The sequence below is a fragment of the Leucoraja erinacea genome, chromosome 22, assembly GCF_028641065.1.
Source record: "Leucoraja erinacea ecotype New England chromosome 22, Leri_hhj_1, whole genome shotgun sequence".
NCBI lineage: Eukaryota > Metazoa > Chordata > Chondrichthyes > Rajiformes > Rajidae > Leucoraja > Leucoraja erinaceus.
In genome coordinates, this window is record NC_073398.1 from 13,973,100 (window position 1) to 13,989,156 (window position 16,057).

At 41.1% G+C, this 16,057-nt stretch overlaps 1 protein-coding gene and 1 long non-coding RNA gene across 5 annotated transcripts in view; one reads left to right on the forward strand and one right to left on the reverse strand.

Annotated features, from left to right (window-relative positions):
- Positions 1-2,954, forward strand: part of lamb4 (laminin, beta 4) — a 70,994-nt gene extending 68,040 nt beyond the window's left edge. Inside the window, exons 34-35 of the mRNA XM_055652953.1 lie at positions 1,223-1,373; positions 2,723-2,954. Of these exons, the coding sequence (XP_055508928.1) occupies positions 1,223-1,373; positions 2,723-2,862 (291 nt within the window). The 3' untranslated portion in view covers positions 2,863-2,954. The remainder of the gene's footprint in view (positions 1-1,222; positions 1,374-2,722) is intronic.
- The window catches only part of LOC129707727 (uncharacterized), an 84,194-nt gene that overhangs the window by 62,570 nt on the left and 5,567 nt on the right, over positions 1-16,057 (reverse strand). Inside the window, exon 1 of one of the 4 annotated variants that reach the window (XR_008725226.1) lies at positions 5,852-5,928. The exons of the other annotated variants lie outside the window; for them this stretch is intronic. This is a non-coding gene — a long non-coding RNA (uncharacterized LOC129707727). Of the gene's footprint in view, positions 1-5,851; positions 5,929-16,057 lie in introns of those variants that run through there. 4 annotated transcript variants of the gene reach the window in all.

A 16,057-nucleotide genomic window follows, 5' to 3' on the forward strand; every position in this document is an offset into this window, starting at 1 on the left:
GCGAGCTCTAATGGCCTATTGTTGCCCCTATTTATTTTCTTCTGAAATGATACAATGCATGCAGTGAGCAAGAACTAACTTTATGAGCAGATATGCTCCTCGCTTGAACCACCAATGGTATCCTAACAATGTCCCCAACAATTTATATAGCCCTGGGAAGGCAGAGAGATACAGCAGCTCATTTCTTTTGTTTCTGGGCTATTTTCAAGCTGAAACTGTGAAATAGATCTCTGGCTCAGCCTGATGTAAAGGCCTGCATTTTCCTCAATGGTGTCATGCAACACAGGCAAAGAAAGTGAGCTGTGAAGGTGTTAATAATGACCCTCTGGTCCATCCAGTCTTTCCCTCATACTTTGTCCCCAGATAGTTCCTGGGAAGTAGAGGGTGACCAGAAGAACATAGAAATATATTCAGGGGTGGGGGAATTCTAGAAATGCCAGAGACATGGAGGTGGTGTCATAGTTAAAGCGGCAAGAATTCATTATCATTATTTTTCTACTACTTCTCAGCTGGCATCGGTACTAGATTAGGTGGAAAACCAAAATGTCACCAAAGGAAAGGGCGCTACCTAGTCTGGCAACAGAAGGAAACTGGAAAGTGTGACTCTTGGGAAAGACTGAGAAGCATCCAGAAGGGTGATTGGGGAGAGGTCATTCCACCAACACTTGCTACCAAGGTGATGTCACAAGCAACTGCAAGAAAAAACATGTTTTTTCAGAGGGTGGTTGAAATTGGCCTGAGTGGTTGATAGAGGTCCCCTCACAACATTTGGTACTTGCATTTAAGTACTTAGATGAATATTTGAAACACAACGGCATAAAGGACTATAGGTCAAGTGCTGGAAAATGGTATATGGATCTATCAGTACCCAATAGCTAGCATGGATGCAGTAGTCTGAAGGGTGTGTGCGTCCATGCTATATGACCATAGAGCCATCCCGCATTGAAACAGGACCCTTGGTCCTACCTGTCCTCACTGATCAAGATGCCCTACCCACACTAGTCTCAACAGTGCTTGGCCCATATCCCTGTAAACCTTCTCTATCCATGTACCTATCCAATGTGGAATTCAATTTGGACTGCTTCAGCAGTGAGCAATCTATATTTATATGAAATATTCTACTATTACAATGATTCTGATTCTTTCCCCACAATTATAGTTCTTTCATCTGGGTTTCGCAATCTGATTTTTTTTTAATTGTTTTCATGTTTTGACATTGAAGGAATTTAAAACAATGAATGAGATGTACGTAAAATTAAGCAAACTGAAGATACAAGAGATTCCAGTTGATGGAAAACAAAAAGCAGAACAATTACAACAAGAGGCAAATAATCTGGTAAAAGACTTGGAAGACAAAATGAGGAGGATTACAGGTAAGTGGGCACTGTGAATGCAATAATACTTCAAGTATGCTTGGATGATTTGTTTGGAGTCATGTCTCTGCATAATGCACTGGTATTTTATTAATCTGTCGATCAAATATATATTTTTAAAGCAGGGAGTTGTATAACATGCGCTTTGTCAAGATTTCATATAATGTTGGTATTGCTTCTAAAATTAGTACTTTTAGGGCAAACTTCTGCAAGTGCAACCAGAGATGGCAATTTATTTATGTTTATATTGTGAATATTGCTTGGATCCCCATAATTTTAGTGGAAGAGGTGGTTTCTTAAGAGAGTTCCAACAAGTTAGGGAGCTTAGACTGATGTAAGGAAAAAAGCAGTAATGACAGGGGGTATCCGGGGAGATAAATCCCTAATGCCCCAAAGAAGGGCATGGACTGGGTGGGATTTATTAAATGTGTCCAAGAAAGCTTCCATAAATAAGATATAGAGGGCCCTATCAGGTAGGTCATAATGGATCTCCTTTTAGGGAACGGGGTGGGACAAATGACTGTCAGAGTGGGAGGACTTTAGTACCAGTGACCATAATTATATTACTTTTAATACAGTTATGGTGAAGAACAGAACTGGCTCGCATGGGGCAAGATCAATTTTTAAGGCATTAGAGAGGCATACGGGGTGGCACAGTGGTAGAGTTGCTGCCTTACAGCACCAGAGACCTGGGTTCAATCCGCACTACACATCACGTAAACCAACGTCCCTTCCATTGATAGACACAAAAAGCTGGAGTAACTCAGCGGGTCAGATTGAAGAAGGTTCTCAAGCCGAAACGTCACCTATTCCTTTTCTCCAGAGATGCTGTCTGACCCGCTGAATTACTCCCGCTTTTTGTGTCTATCTTCAGTTTAAACCAGCATCTGCAGTTCTTTCATCACACACTCTCTTCCATCGACTCCACCTACACTTTTATGCTGCCTCGGCAAGGCCATCAGCATAATTAATGCCCAGTCTCACCCTGGTCACTCCCTTTCTTACCCTTCTCCCATCAGGCAGGTAGATAGGTTTGAAAACACATACCTCCAGGTTCAGGGACAGTTTATTCCCAGCTGTTACTATTGATACTAAACTAAACTAAAACATAGTTTAATCTGTCAAAATGTCCAAAGTTGAAATACAGGTTTGTTTTCTTATGCGAAGATCCAGACACTGTCTGAAATTTATATGGGCACTCTATCAATATTGTGTGGTCTGTGTCAGTGTGATACCAGGAAGCATGTCCATGATGTCAGTCGCTGATGAAGAGAAAAAAATATCGTACAATAATCTGACAGCAAGAATAATAATTCATAATACATTTTGTTTTTCTTCTGCATTTATAGAACTGGAAAAGAAGATAAAAGATGGAAATAGGAAACTAAAGGAAAAATCTGATTATTTGTTTGATTTAGAAATGAACGTGACAAGCATTAAAGAATTTATTGACGATAAAATCTACTTTTACAATAATTGTCTCCCATAATAAACTATTAATGCAGCTTTTCATTGTCACTTACCCTTTGTAACTTTTAAAATTAAAATTTTACAAAATATTGTATTAAAATCTGAATGCAATGTGATATTTCATAAGAATTGTCATATTCTCTGCAGTTGAATTACAAACACTACATGAACACATTATATACAAACCATTGATATATTTGTTCTCCTTGATTATTCATCCAAAATTTATTCTAGGTTGAAATGTAACTAATTTAAAATCAAATAAATGATTGGGAACCTGCAATTTTTAGTTATAGATCTTTTCCAACAAACAAAATAGCAAGTCACATTAACCTTGATACAATGGACATCCGTTTGACCAGGAAGATCCCTAACATTAATCACCAACCTAGTATAATACTATATACCCTTGTTCAAATATCCCTGTCATGTACTGTGCTCTTTCTCTTTGCAAACAATTGCTGATAGCTTTGCATCTCTATTCCTTTTATCTGTTATATCTTACTTTCTCATATTTGCATTTTTTCCTAATGATGATCTTCCTCTCACCAGCACAATGTATGAGTTAAAAGCCGAAACAGTGTGACCACCCCTTTGTTATGTGAGTGGCAACTGATTGTCACACTCTATCAGATAGTCACCAAAACATTAAAATATTTTTAATGCGTAGTTATCGCACATAGTCTGCTTTGTCTAAAGCTGTATTTATTGAACTTACTAATATTTTTTGTTAGTGTTCACAAAACCATTTTTATAACCAAATCTGAAACTAAATATTATTTCTTGCAACCATCTCTTTTCAAGGCTGCAAACCTAAACACTGAATTGTCTCCAGCATCCTCATTCATCTTCAATAGATGGACAAAACCCTTGGATGGTAATGTGCCAACTCCTCCTTTTGCCAAAATTGTTGATCACAAAATTCCTGGCCCAGTCTTCTGCCCACTTTGCCACCAAAGAATAGTTTACCTGAATCTGAATGTGCATTTACGAATTGAACGTGGTAAATGGTATGATGATAAGACCTTACACACATTGTATCAGACACTATTGTTTAGTTTGAGAATGGCTATCTCCAATATAGGATGCTCTGTGGTTAGGTGATAGTACTCACAAATTCTAAAAGAACATGCATATAGGACAAGAAGCCTAATACTGGAATCACCTTTTTGTCTCTTCTCTTCATAGCCTTCAGCAATTTTTGCGTAGGTACTATGGGATTTTTTTAAATGTTGATCTGGATGACACCCTACTATGGGAGAGTAGTCTCTTACTAACATTTTGAAGAGTTTACATGGCTGTCTGCAGTTGAATAATAGCCATTGGACTTGGAGAAATGTTGCAAACATCTTTGCTCCACCCTGGTAAGATTTCAAATCAGAATACCTCATTCCGCAGCGACCTGCCAAAACACCAGCGATGCACTCCTTGCCCTGCAGGTGAGAACATCCTACCCGGAACGCACAAATGATTAGTCATATTGAGGAAGTTTCCAGTGAACACCCTGTTTAGTTTTGGCTTCCTGCTGCAAGGTCTTCTCTGCCCTTTTCTTCACCCTTACCCACTCGAAACCACCCTCACCCACTCAAAACCACCCTCACCCACTCAAAACCATCCTCACCCACTCAAAATCACCCTTACCCAAAGGACACAAATATAAAGAAAGACATGTATGGATTGTAATGTAATTCAATTTGGGAAGAGTACAATTAAAGCAAAATAATTATTTTAAATTATTTTAAATGACTAAATAAACAATTGCAATTGAAGATACTACAATTGTCCTGGTCGACATCGCTAGTACAGCATCTTTTCCCAAGTTATTCTGCCTTTCCAGCAATGAAAAGGTGATTGTTCACACGTGTAGAGGAGCTGTGACCATTGTGGATGTGACTGATCTGGAACTCTGCAAGTTGATACACTACCACAAGAGGGCAGCATAACTTTGGAGATAGGAACGCTGAATTTCCATGTCATGATATCATGTTCTTTTGTACACTACAGGAACACATTTCACCAGAAGTACAATCACCGTGTAAGCATCATCTGGTGCTGCACTTAGGTCAAAATTGCATCTTACAAGGCAATTTTGTACATTTTCAAATAGTCTTTGCATTATAACTCTCTAAATAGTTTTTGTTAAATTAGACTCTGCAATATTTGTTGCATTAAACTAGTTGGCCATCCACACCTCCGAAGCCCCAGGGCCTGGCTGTCAATGTGATTTCCAGATAAAACAACAGGTCAGAACCAAGCCACTACTAAACCTGTGCCTGTTTAATTTCCTCATAAAAATGGAAAGATGCGTTAACATCAAGATCTACCAAGGAATCCACTTTTCTCTTATCTAGAATGCCAATAAATCCAATTGTTTTAAGCATCAGTCCCACCTGTTTGTATCTCTGAACAATGAACGTAAGGTCATAGAATCGTACAGCATTTAAAGAGGTCCTTCAGTCCAACTTGCCCACACCGGCGAACATGCCACATCTACACTAGTCCTACCTGCTACATTTGGCCCATATCCCTCTAAACCTATCATATGCATGTACCTGTCCAAATGTTTTTTCTAAGGACAAAGACATTTTCTTCAGATGATAGTGGATAATTGCACAAATGTATTTAATTACTAATAACTTGACAACACCTGTCTTCTCCCTGCAAGGAGCTGCACCTAGACACACTTCCCGCAGGTGTAGTCACCAAGGATACCAGCACTTTCCCTGTCTACCTACATCCTGTAGGAGGAGCATTCCACCATTCTATCTGCCATCTCTACCACATAAACCGGGGATCATGACAAAGTCTCCTCGTGGCGATCCCTGAAAACGACGACCCGATGCACTCTGCGACGCGTTGGGCGACCAATTCTGTCAACATGTTGGACGACGACGGAAGCCAACAGCGAGCTATGCGTCATCTGACACACGAGCGAATGAACTACAAAAACCAAAGGGAAAAATAAAGCACAACAATCGCACACAAGAAAGAGAAGAATGCACCTTTACCTCCTGTCACCTTCTGCTCAGCCTCCTTGCTGAAGGCTCTTGAGCCAAAGCCTCACACTTACTCTCAACACAGAACTTGCACCTCAACACAGCCTCTCTGCCTACACAGACCAGTCTGCCACACCTTTTCTTTTTTTTATTGGCAGCATTATTATACAATTTATTAGCCACCTCAATCAATAAATCTAATGGCTACGTTTTGAAATCTCCCGCTCTTGCTCCGATATTGAAATACATTCAGTTTCACAATCTAACGGCTACCTTTTGCATAGTAAGGACTACAAAGATTGTGGCTTATAGTTATTTGGCTTTGGCAAAGGAGCAATGCATAGCATAGCTGATGCTACTGAAGAAAGCTGTGAGTTATACAAATGAAAAAAATATCTATTTCTGAAGAATGATCAGTTACACTAGAAACATAGGAAAGTCCAAGGACAATATTAAGATTTATGGTCTCAGTAATGACTTTGTATATTGAAAGTGAAATACATATTAATCACAAAACATAGAAAGCTACTGAGTATAGTGCACAACTGAGGTAATTATGGGAAACATTAGGCAAAACACAGTACTTCCATTGTTACTCCGCCCACACAGAAATTAAAAGGAGAAACTAAATATTCAAAGAATACCTCAAGGCATACTTCATTCTTTATAATTAACTAGATAAAGCAGGACCTGCCCCCTCCCCCCCAACCATTCTCCAACCCATTCTCCAACGCAAGGGGAGGGTGTGGGGGAGGGGTGGGGGGGTGGGAAGGGGGTGGTGTGAGGAGGGGGTGGGGGGGGGGTGGGGGAGGGGGGGTGGGGTATGGGGGAGGGGAAGGAGAGGTATGGGGGAGAGGGGGTGTGTGGGGGTGGCGTGGGCTATGGGGACCGCAGGGGAAGGAGAGGTCCATGGGGGAGATCGTGGGGTGGTTGGGCGAACACAGAGCAAGCAGCCCGCTAACACAGGGGGGGTATGGGAAGTGGTCGCAGCAGACACAGCTCACCCCTGCACCTTCAGCTTTCGGCCTGACGCACAGCTCCCGGTCCCACTCCAACTTCACTCAAAGGCTTCTGGTTCAACCTGCTCTCTGCCCGCATGCAACTCACAGCTCAGTACCACTCCGGCTCCGGGGTGCCTCCGACCGCACTCACTGGCTGCTGAACAGTAACGGGCCCTGTACCCAACCTTGAGGCACACCACTAGTCACAGGCCTCCAGTCTGAGAAGCAACCTTCCACCATCATCCTCTGCTTCCTTCCATGAAGCCAAAGTCACACACTTAACTTTTTTTTCTCATTTATTATATTGTTTACAGTATACTATGTTTACATATTCTATTGTGCTGCTGCAAGTAAGGATTTCATTGTTCTATCTGGGACAATATGACAATAAAACGCTCTTGACTCTCTTGACTTGTCTCTTTCTGCCAGCTGCCTCCTCTCTACTTGTTTTGAGGAAGGGTTCCAACCCAATGCATCGTCTGTCCATTTCTCTCCACAGATGCTGCCTGACCTGCTGAATACTTCCAGCAGTTTATTTTTTAACCTTTTGCTCAAGAACACAGCATATGCGGGCTGTCTATCGTGTCTCTAAATAAACAGAGATTTAGATAAAAGAATTGTGCGTAACTGATATATAAACCTTAATCTGGGGGTGTTTCTGTTAAATATGATAAGGACTTTTGGTTTTGTAATTATCTGAGGAAATGCTGCAGAACTGAGAAAATATGCAAGTACCTTGTGTTAAAATTCTGTGCCTTCTGTGCAGTAACTGTTCATGCAATTAATTGCCTCTTTGTTGGCAAGCCAGACCAAACCTGTATGGTCATTCTTTTGGCAGAGATCAAGAGTCACGATGTCAGAAGTAAGCAGGAAAGACTGGTTCTGAATATAAGAATTTAAAAAAGTAAACATACTAATTTGGAATAAGAGCAGGCCACTTAACCCTTAAAGCTGCACAACCATTTAATAAAATCGTAGCTGCTTGTGACTGGAAACCTTGTACCTTGTACCTTCCGAAGAGTCTACCAAGGACTATACTGGAAGTTGGACAGTTTTTACATTTATCAAGCCAATTAACCTAAAAACATGTATGACTTTGGAGTGTGGGAGGAAACCGAAGATCTTGGAGAAAACCCATGCAGGTCACGGGGAGAACGTACAAACTCCGTACAGACAGTGCCCGTAGTCGGGATCACACCCGGGTCACCGGTGCTGCAGTTCTACCCCTGCGTCACTGTGACTGATTGAACAGAGACAGGGACTAATAAACGAAAGTAATTGTGATCTACACAAAATGCTGGAGTAACACGCGGGTCAGGCAGCATCTCTGGAGAGAAGGAATGGATGACGTTTTGGGTCGAGACCCTTCTTCAGACTAGTCAGGGGAAAAGGAAACAAGAGATATAGAACAAATGAATGAAAGATATGCAAAAAGTAATTCACAAAGTAATTGTGAATTGAAATTGAAATTTGAGGCATTTCTGAACACATTTAAGAAAATTGATTCTTCTTCTTATCGATCCACACACAAACTTAGAAGTTGTTCAGCCAGATCTGAACGCACTTCTCGGCATCTGCATACACTGGTGTCTGTCTTGTCGCTTCTTGTGCGTGGTGGTGGAAAGATTGGTGGAAACAGGGCCGCGACGTGAACGCTCTTTCCTTGACCCCAGGAAAATTGATAACAGACATGAAAGGCCACAAGAGCAGATGGAAGCTTTGTTCTCAAGAAGATCAGGAGCAATGATTCCCTTGCCAAACTTAATTGATTACATTGTGCATTTGTTAAGTATTTTCTTTGTACTTGAAGAACACAATAAAGCTCACCTTAATGTGAAACTTGAGTCTGTAACTTTAAGACAACAAGAACCCACATGTTCACAGATATTTCCCATTGCTGAGAATTGTTTTCTCAGATATGAGAAATGGGATCCCTGAGATATTAGAAGTGATCCACATTTTCGTGCCTTCTTATTGTTGTAAGGAATGGCAGAGGGCATTTGGCTTGTAGATGAAATAGAATGCTTCTATAAATGGCCCTACAAGTCCCATTTTCGGCATGGACTTGTAGGGCCGAGATGGCCTGTTTCCGTGCTGTAATTGTTATATGGTTATATGGTTATATGGTTAATGCTTTATTGTCACATGTGAAAAGGCACAGTGAAATTCTTTGCTTGCATACCCAATGTGTACAAATATTGGCGACCTATTGCACTGACAATGTTACAAAGCACGCCATCCTCTCCATTTGTTCTTCCCCCACCCCAGCGGTTCCCCCACGTCAGATCCCCATTGTCCTTTGTTCTCTCCCCTCCCCGTTGTTCATTCCCCCCCCCCCCCCCCCCCCCCACAGAGAGTCCCCCCATGCTGGGTCCACCATTGTTCTTACCCCCACATGGGATCCTCCATTGTTCTTCCCCTCCCCCTCCTCACGGCGGTCCTCTACGCTCTCATCGACTGTCGACCATGGGTCGACCCGCAAGGCATCGCTGCCACAGAGAGGATCATTCTGATCTGTGTGTATACAAATTCAAGTATCATCTGCATGTTGCCACAACTGCAGAGATGTGGCTAATCTTGACTCTGGTATGTAGACAAAAATGCTGGAGAAACTCAGCGGGTGTGGCAGCATCTGTGGAGCGAATGAAATAGGCAACATTTCGGGTCGAGACTTCTTCTTCAGGTCTCACCATTCTGCTCACCCCGCACCTTCAGCTATCGGCCTCACGCAGCAGATCCCGGTCCCACTCCGGCTTCACACAGAAGCTTCCAGCTCAACTCAGCAGCTGGTTGTGCTGGTCTCCGCAGAAGCAGCCTGCAGGCTGCACACTCTCCGCAAGCTGCTCAACACACTCTGCTCCTTCAGCTTTTCATTCTCCTCGCCGCGTAATTGACAGCGGGTTCCAGAAGGGGCGTCTTTTTTACGATTTTTAAACCTTCATAACTTTTGTACTATTTCACCGATCGGAACAAAACTTATTTGACGCAGCAGAGGAGAATGGTGAGTAAGGTGGCAAAAAATCGTAGCGCTATGGGTGATAGTTTTTGCGCAAATTTAAAAACAACGCAGTGGTCAAGATGAGAACTTTAGTAATAGTATAGATGTCCCAGATAGAACAATGAAATTCTTACTTTCTAAATTAGCAGCACAACAGAATATGTAAATATAGTACACTGTGAACAACATTATAAATGAGAAAGAAAAGTTCAGTATGTGTATATATACACAAACTGTGTATATGTGTGTATATATACACATACTCATGAACGTACACATACATACACACAAACATAAACATTAATAATCTATGTAGTTCAAAACTTATGTGAGGTTGTAGTGTTTAATAGCCGAATAGCTGTAGGGGAGAAGCTGTTACTGAACCTGGACGTTAGTTTTCAGGCTCCTGTGCCTTAAGCATGATCAACATGAACATGATCTCTAAAGAAAGAGCAGTCCAGGCACAAAACAATGGCTGAATGGATTTCCCATAGAGTGTGTTACATATCTCAATTAAGACAATTTTGGAGAAACTGAACTGTGAATAGAATATAATGTTCATGGAGAAGCCCAGGTAGGATGCAGTTAGACTGTTGGAGGAGATCTTTGCTGACAGGAACATCTGTGCCTCGTGGTCAAGAACCCTAACTCACGCTGACGGGTCAGCCATGACCAAACAATGCCTCTGCTAACAGAGTGCCACCAGCAGCAATATCAGTGAAACCCCATTCAATACGTATTTCAGAACAAAAAACTGCTTTTATTCAGCATATATCCTGAGCTTTGGAAAGTGTTTGAGTGAATTGCTGTAATTTCTAAATATCCCCAATCAGATTTCCCAATGCCAGTGGAATGTCCCTTTAAATGACATGAAAAAACTAGGACAATGTGTTTTTTGTTCCACCGGGATTCAAGAGGTCACAGTAGGAATGTTCTGCTCAAATTTACACTGTAATGGGGAGAAATGTACATTACTTGAATAATGATGCCATTTGGTGCCTGGAACACATCAGGCCTGGGAACATGATTGCCATGAACAAGTGCCCAGCCCAATTTTGTTTCTGCAAATGACCTCCAGTACAATCTACTCTGGTAAAGTTGAAGCCGGATTTTGTAATGCTCAAAAACAAAGCAGGAACTATGCAATCACATTTTGGGGGTTATATTTCTTGCTTAATCTGCCATAGAATCATAGAATCGCACAGCATAGAAGCAGGCTTTTCATCTCATCATGTCTATGCCCAGCACCATGCCTCTCTGTATGAAGCCCAGTTGCTTCCATCTTCCTCTATGCTCTTTTTGAAATCTGGTCTTAAATGTTAGGTATGCACCATTAGTGCTATCCACATTGATGACTAAATTAGAACTAATAGATCTACGAGTAAGATATGTGGACTACAAAACTTCACGAGTTGCACTTAAATAGATCATGCAGGTAAATATTTCAGACATTCCCAGCTAATGATAATTTGTGCCAAGACACCATATGAAAGGAAGTGAGCTTCAATTACACACAGCCCTCCATAATCTTTGGGACAAAGACCCATTAATTTATTTGCTTCTGTACTCCACAATTTGAGATATGTAATAGAAAAAAAATCACATGTGGGTAAAGTGCATTGTCAGATTTTATAAAAGGCCATTTTTATATATTTTAGTTTCACCATGTAGAAATTACAGCTGTGTTTCTACATAGTCCCCCACATTTCAGGGCACCATAATGTTTGGGACACATGGCTTCACAGGTGTTTGTAATTGCTCAGTTGTGTTTAATTGCCTCCTTAATGTAGGTACAGGAGAGATCTCAGCACCTATTCTTTCCTCCAGTCTCTCCATCACATTTGGAAACTTTTATTGCTGTTTATCAACGTGAGGACCAAAGTTGTGCCAATAAAAGTCAAAGAAGCTATTATGAGACTGAGAAACAAGAATAAAACTGTTAGAGACCAGTCAAGCATTAGGCTTACCAAAATCAACTTTTTGGAACATCATTAAGAAGAAAGAGAGCACTGTTGAGCTTACTAATCTCAAAGGGACTGGCAGGCCAAGGAAGACCTCCACAGCTGATTACAGAAGAATTATCTCTATAATAAAGAAAAACACTTGCCCGACAGATCAGAAACACTCTTCAGGTGTGGATTTGTCAATTGCCACTGTCCGCTGAAGACTTAATGAACAGAACAGAAGCTACACTGCAAGATGCAAACCACTGGTTAGCTGCAAAAATAGGATGGCCAGGTTATAGTTTGCCAAGAAGTACTTAAAAGAGCAACCACAATTCTGGAAAAAAAAGGTCTTGTGGACAGATGAGACGAAGATTAACTTATGTCAGAGTGATGGGAAGAGCAAAGTATGGAGAAGAGAAGGACCTGCCCAAGATCCAAAGCATATCACCTCATCTGTGAAACACGGTGGTGGGGGTGTTATGGCCTGGGTATGTATGGCTGCTGAAGGTACTGGCTCACATATCTTCATTGATGATACAACTGCTGATGGTAATAGCATAAATAATTCTGAAGTGTATAGACACATCCTATCTGCTCAAGTTCAAACAAATGCCTCAAAACGCATTGGCCAATGATTCATTCTACAGCAAGACAATGATCCCAAACATACTGCTAAAGCAACAGAGGAGTTTTTCAAAGCTAACAAATGGTCAATTCTTGAGTGGCCAAGTCAATCATCTGATCTGAACCCAATTGAGCATGCCTTTTATATGTTGAAGCAAAAACTGAAGGGGACTAGACCCCAAAACAAGTATACGCTAAAGATGGCTGCAATACAGGCCTGGCAGAGCATCACCAGAGAAGACACCCAGCTACTGGTGATGTCCATGAATCGCAGACTTCAAGCAGTCATTGCATGCAAAGGATATGCAACAAAACACCAAACATGACTACTTTCATTTACATGACATTGTTGTGTCCCAAACATATTGGTGCCCTGAAATGGGTGGACTATGTATAAACACAGCTGTAATTTCTACATGGTGAAACCAAAATGTATAAAAATGGTCTTTATTAAAATCTGACAATGTGCACTTTAACCACATGTGATTTTTTTTTCTATTACATATCTCAAATTGTGGAGTACAGAAGCAAATAAATGATGGGTGTTTGTCCCAAACATTATGGAGGGCACTGCAGATTGCATGTTACACATAACTTTCTATATGGGTGGCATTGCGTTTTACTGCTGGTGCTGTCCGTTTCAACATTATTAATGACGTAGTTGAACTGTGCATGCATACCTAATCCATACCATGAATTGATTAGTAACACAGGGAGTTAGTGTCTTGGGAAATTAAGCCTTGGTATGTGGCACACAGCCATATTTATTCTCAGTAGGGGAGAATTCATATTCTATCTAAATTGACTTCAGATCACAGTAGTAGCACAGTTAATTCAGTTTTAATTGATTCCATTCCTTGTTGAGTTATTGATATTCTTGCTGTTTATTTATTGTCTTAAGTATGTGCGGACCTTTTGCATAAGACCATGGGAATATTACTTACGATCTTACTAAAACTTCAAAATGATTTAGATGTATTTGAACTGCAGTAGCATAGATAACGCATCCACCTCTCAACCCCTTCAAATCAAAGGATCTGAATTTTAAAAAGAAGTTTAAAGAACAAAAACCACAAAAATGCATGGGTGTAGACATTAAAGATCTTGCAAATTTACATTCACTTTGTGTTGCCTGTTTTATGATCACATTTATAGCATCATATTTAAGCTACTTGGGCTAAAGTGTAGAACAGGAAATAAGAACAGAAGTAAAGAATCAAAAACAAGTTCAACAGCTAAAAAAAACTGCAGATAGGGACATGAGGGAAAACAATCCAAATCATCAGTCCGAAGCTGCAAACAGAAAATATTTTTTAAAAATGAGAGAAATTTATCTGGTACATTTCTGGCTGATATTTTTTTAAAGAATAATTAAAAGTCCATTGTCCATAATAAGATTTAAAATAAAATAAATGAAGACATTATGAGAGAATGAGATGGATAGCCAGACCCAATAATTTAATTGTTTAAGAAGGAACTGCAGATGCTGGAGAATGAAGGTTACACAAAAAAGCTGGAGAAACTCAGCGGGTGCAGCAGCATATGGAGCGAAGGAAATAGGCAACGTTTCGGGCCGAAACCCTATTTCCTTCGCTCCATAGATGCTGCTGCACCCGCTGATTTAGCTTTTTTGTGTAACCTTACCCATTTAATTGTTCTGTCTTCTATATTTTAACACATTAATGAGAACAATGGGCCTGTCCCATTTCAGGGCACCATAATGTTTGGGATACAACAATGTCATGTAAATTATAGTAGTCATGTTTAAACTTTTTTAGGTGACTGCAGGAGACTGCAGTCGCCACACGGTTGCCACATGTTCGCCTATGCTTGCAGGGAGTCGCCTTCATGGTCGTGAGGAGTTCCCGCATTCTGGGAACTAGCCGCGGCATCTTTATGGTCGCCGTGAATTTTTCAACATGTTGAAAAATTAGCGGCAACTAGAATGAAGCCGCCATGGAGAGGAGCGAGAATTCTCGAGCCGTAGGTGGGTCGCCAGGAGGTCCTAATGGGTTGCCAGGAGGTCGAAGGTTCTCGGAGGTTCTCGTAGGTTGTAGCCAGTGCTGACCAATGAATTTCATTGGCTTATGGCAGAAAAAAAAGGTAAGCAGAAGTATTCAGAACCAAGGATAACCGACCAAAAATGTTAAATGTCCGCTGTACATCTCTGCCTTCTTAAAAGTTGTCTCCCCTCCTTCTCCCCCCTCTCCCCCCTCTTTTAAAGTACACTGTGCTTTAGCCATCTTTTTCCAGCGCCAACCTTCCTGTTCATCGTGGTGTCTGTTTCACCTTGGCTTTCCACCGTGTAAAAGTTTTAGACAGCACAAGCTTGCCCTGTCCCCGCCTGCATAATGGGTTGGTGAAGGAAGCGATGAGCGTGTGTTCCACTCTGACACTCGTCGTTCCAGTTGCCGATTTTTCAGGCGACTGCCGGCAACTTGACAGTCGCCTGCAGTCCGCTGAAAAATTGCATAAGTGGGACAGGCCCGTAAAACTCTCCTTTAAAAGCCTATGCTTACATTTTTTATATTTCTGCTTTGAGCTGCAACTTGGTCACCAAAATGCACTCTGAACAAACATATGGAGTGTGTTCAAGTTCTCAAGATGCAGGCAAACCATGCAGCTATCTCAAGTAACGGAATGCTGCCATTTTGCTAGCACAAATATATACGTGAATGGTTTTTCAGTAACACTTCAAAGCATTTATTTAGATAAAGGTTATCTGAAGCATTGTTCAAAAAACAAATAGATGAAGGGGTCAGTGTTTACTTTGGATGTCAGCATTCCCCCATCTCCCCCTCCCTGCAAACCAAAGTGATATTGTATTACATATCAAGCCCAAAGCATCACATGCAATTGCATCAGCCTTGCACACTCTTGGGGGAACAGATCTATTGGAAAATGATTAGTGTCTCTATCAGTTGTTGGTTTTACAGGCCACACATGCACAGAAACACGTGTGGGTCATGTCAAAACAGTGTTGAATTTCACTTGGCATCACTCTACTCGTTTTGCTGCAGAAAGTATATTAACATGAGAGTGGCCGCCACTTCCTACTTTAACCTGTGACTGTTATAATTTGTAATGAATAGAGGAAAGAATAAGCACCTGTATAGAATCCAATCACAAAATATAGAATTTGTTCTTTATCACTAAAGTTTCCAAACTAGCGCTATAGAAACATAGAAAATAGGTGCAGGAGTAGGCCATTCGGCCCTTCGAGCCTGCACCACCATTCAATATGATCATGGCTGATCATTTAACTCAGTATCCTGTACCTGCCTTCTCTCCATACCCCCTGATCCCTTTAGCCACAAGGGCCACATCTATCTCCCTCTTAAATATAAATGACACCCAAGAATCGATTTAATGTAGGTGGACACAACATTCTGGAGTAACAACAGGCAGCATCTCTGGAGAGAAGGGATGGGTGACGTTTCGGGTTGAGACCCTTCTTCAGACTTAATTGATTTAATGTGCTTGCCTCTAAAGCTTACCACATTTTTTGTTAATTTGTTTAGTGCTGTGCTTCAATCTGTCTAACTTTCACTGTGCCAAAACAGTAATTCATTATTTTTTGACGAACAAAGCAATCTTCCCTTTTTCTTCTCTGATGGAATATATTTACCACAGGTTTGTGGGGTGTAGC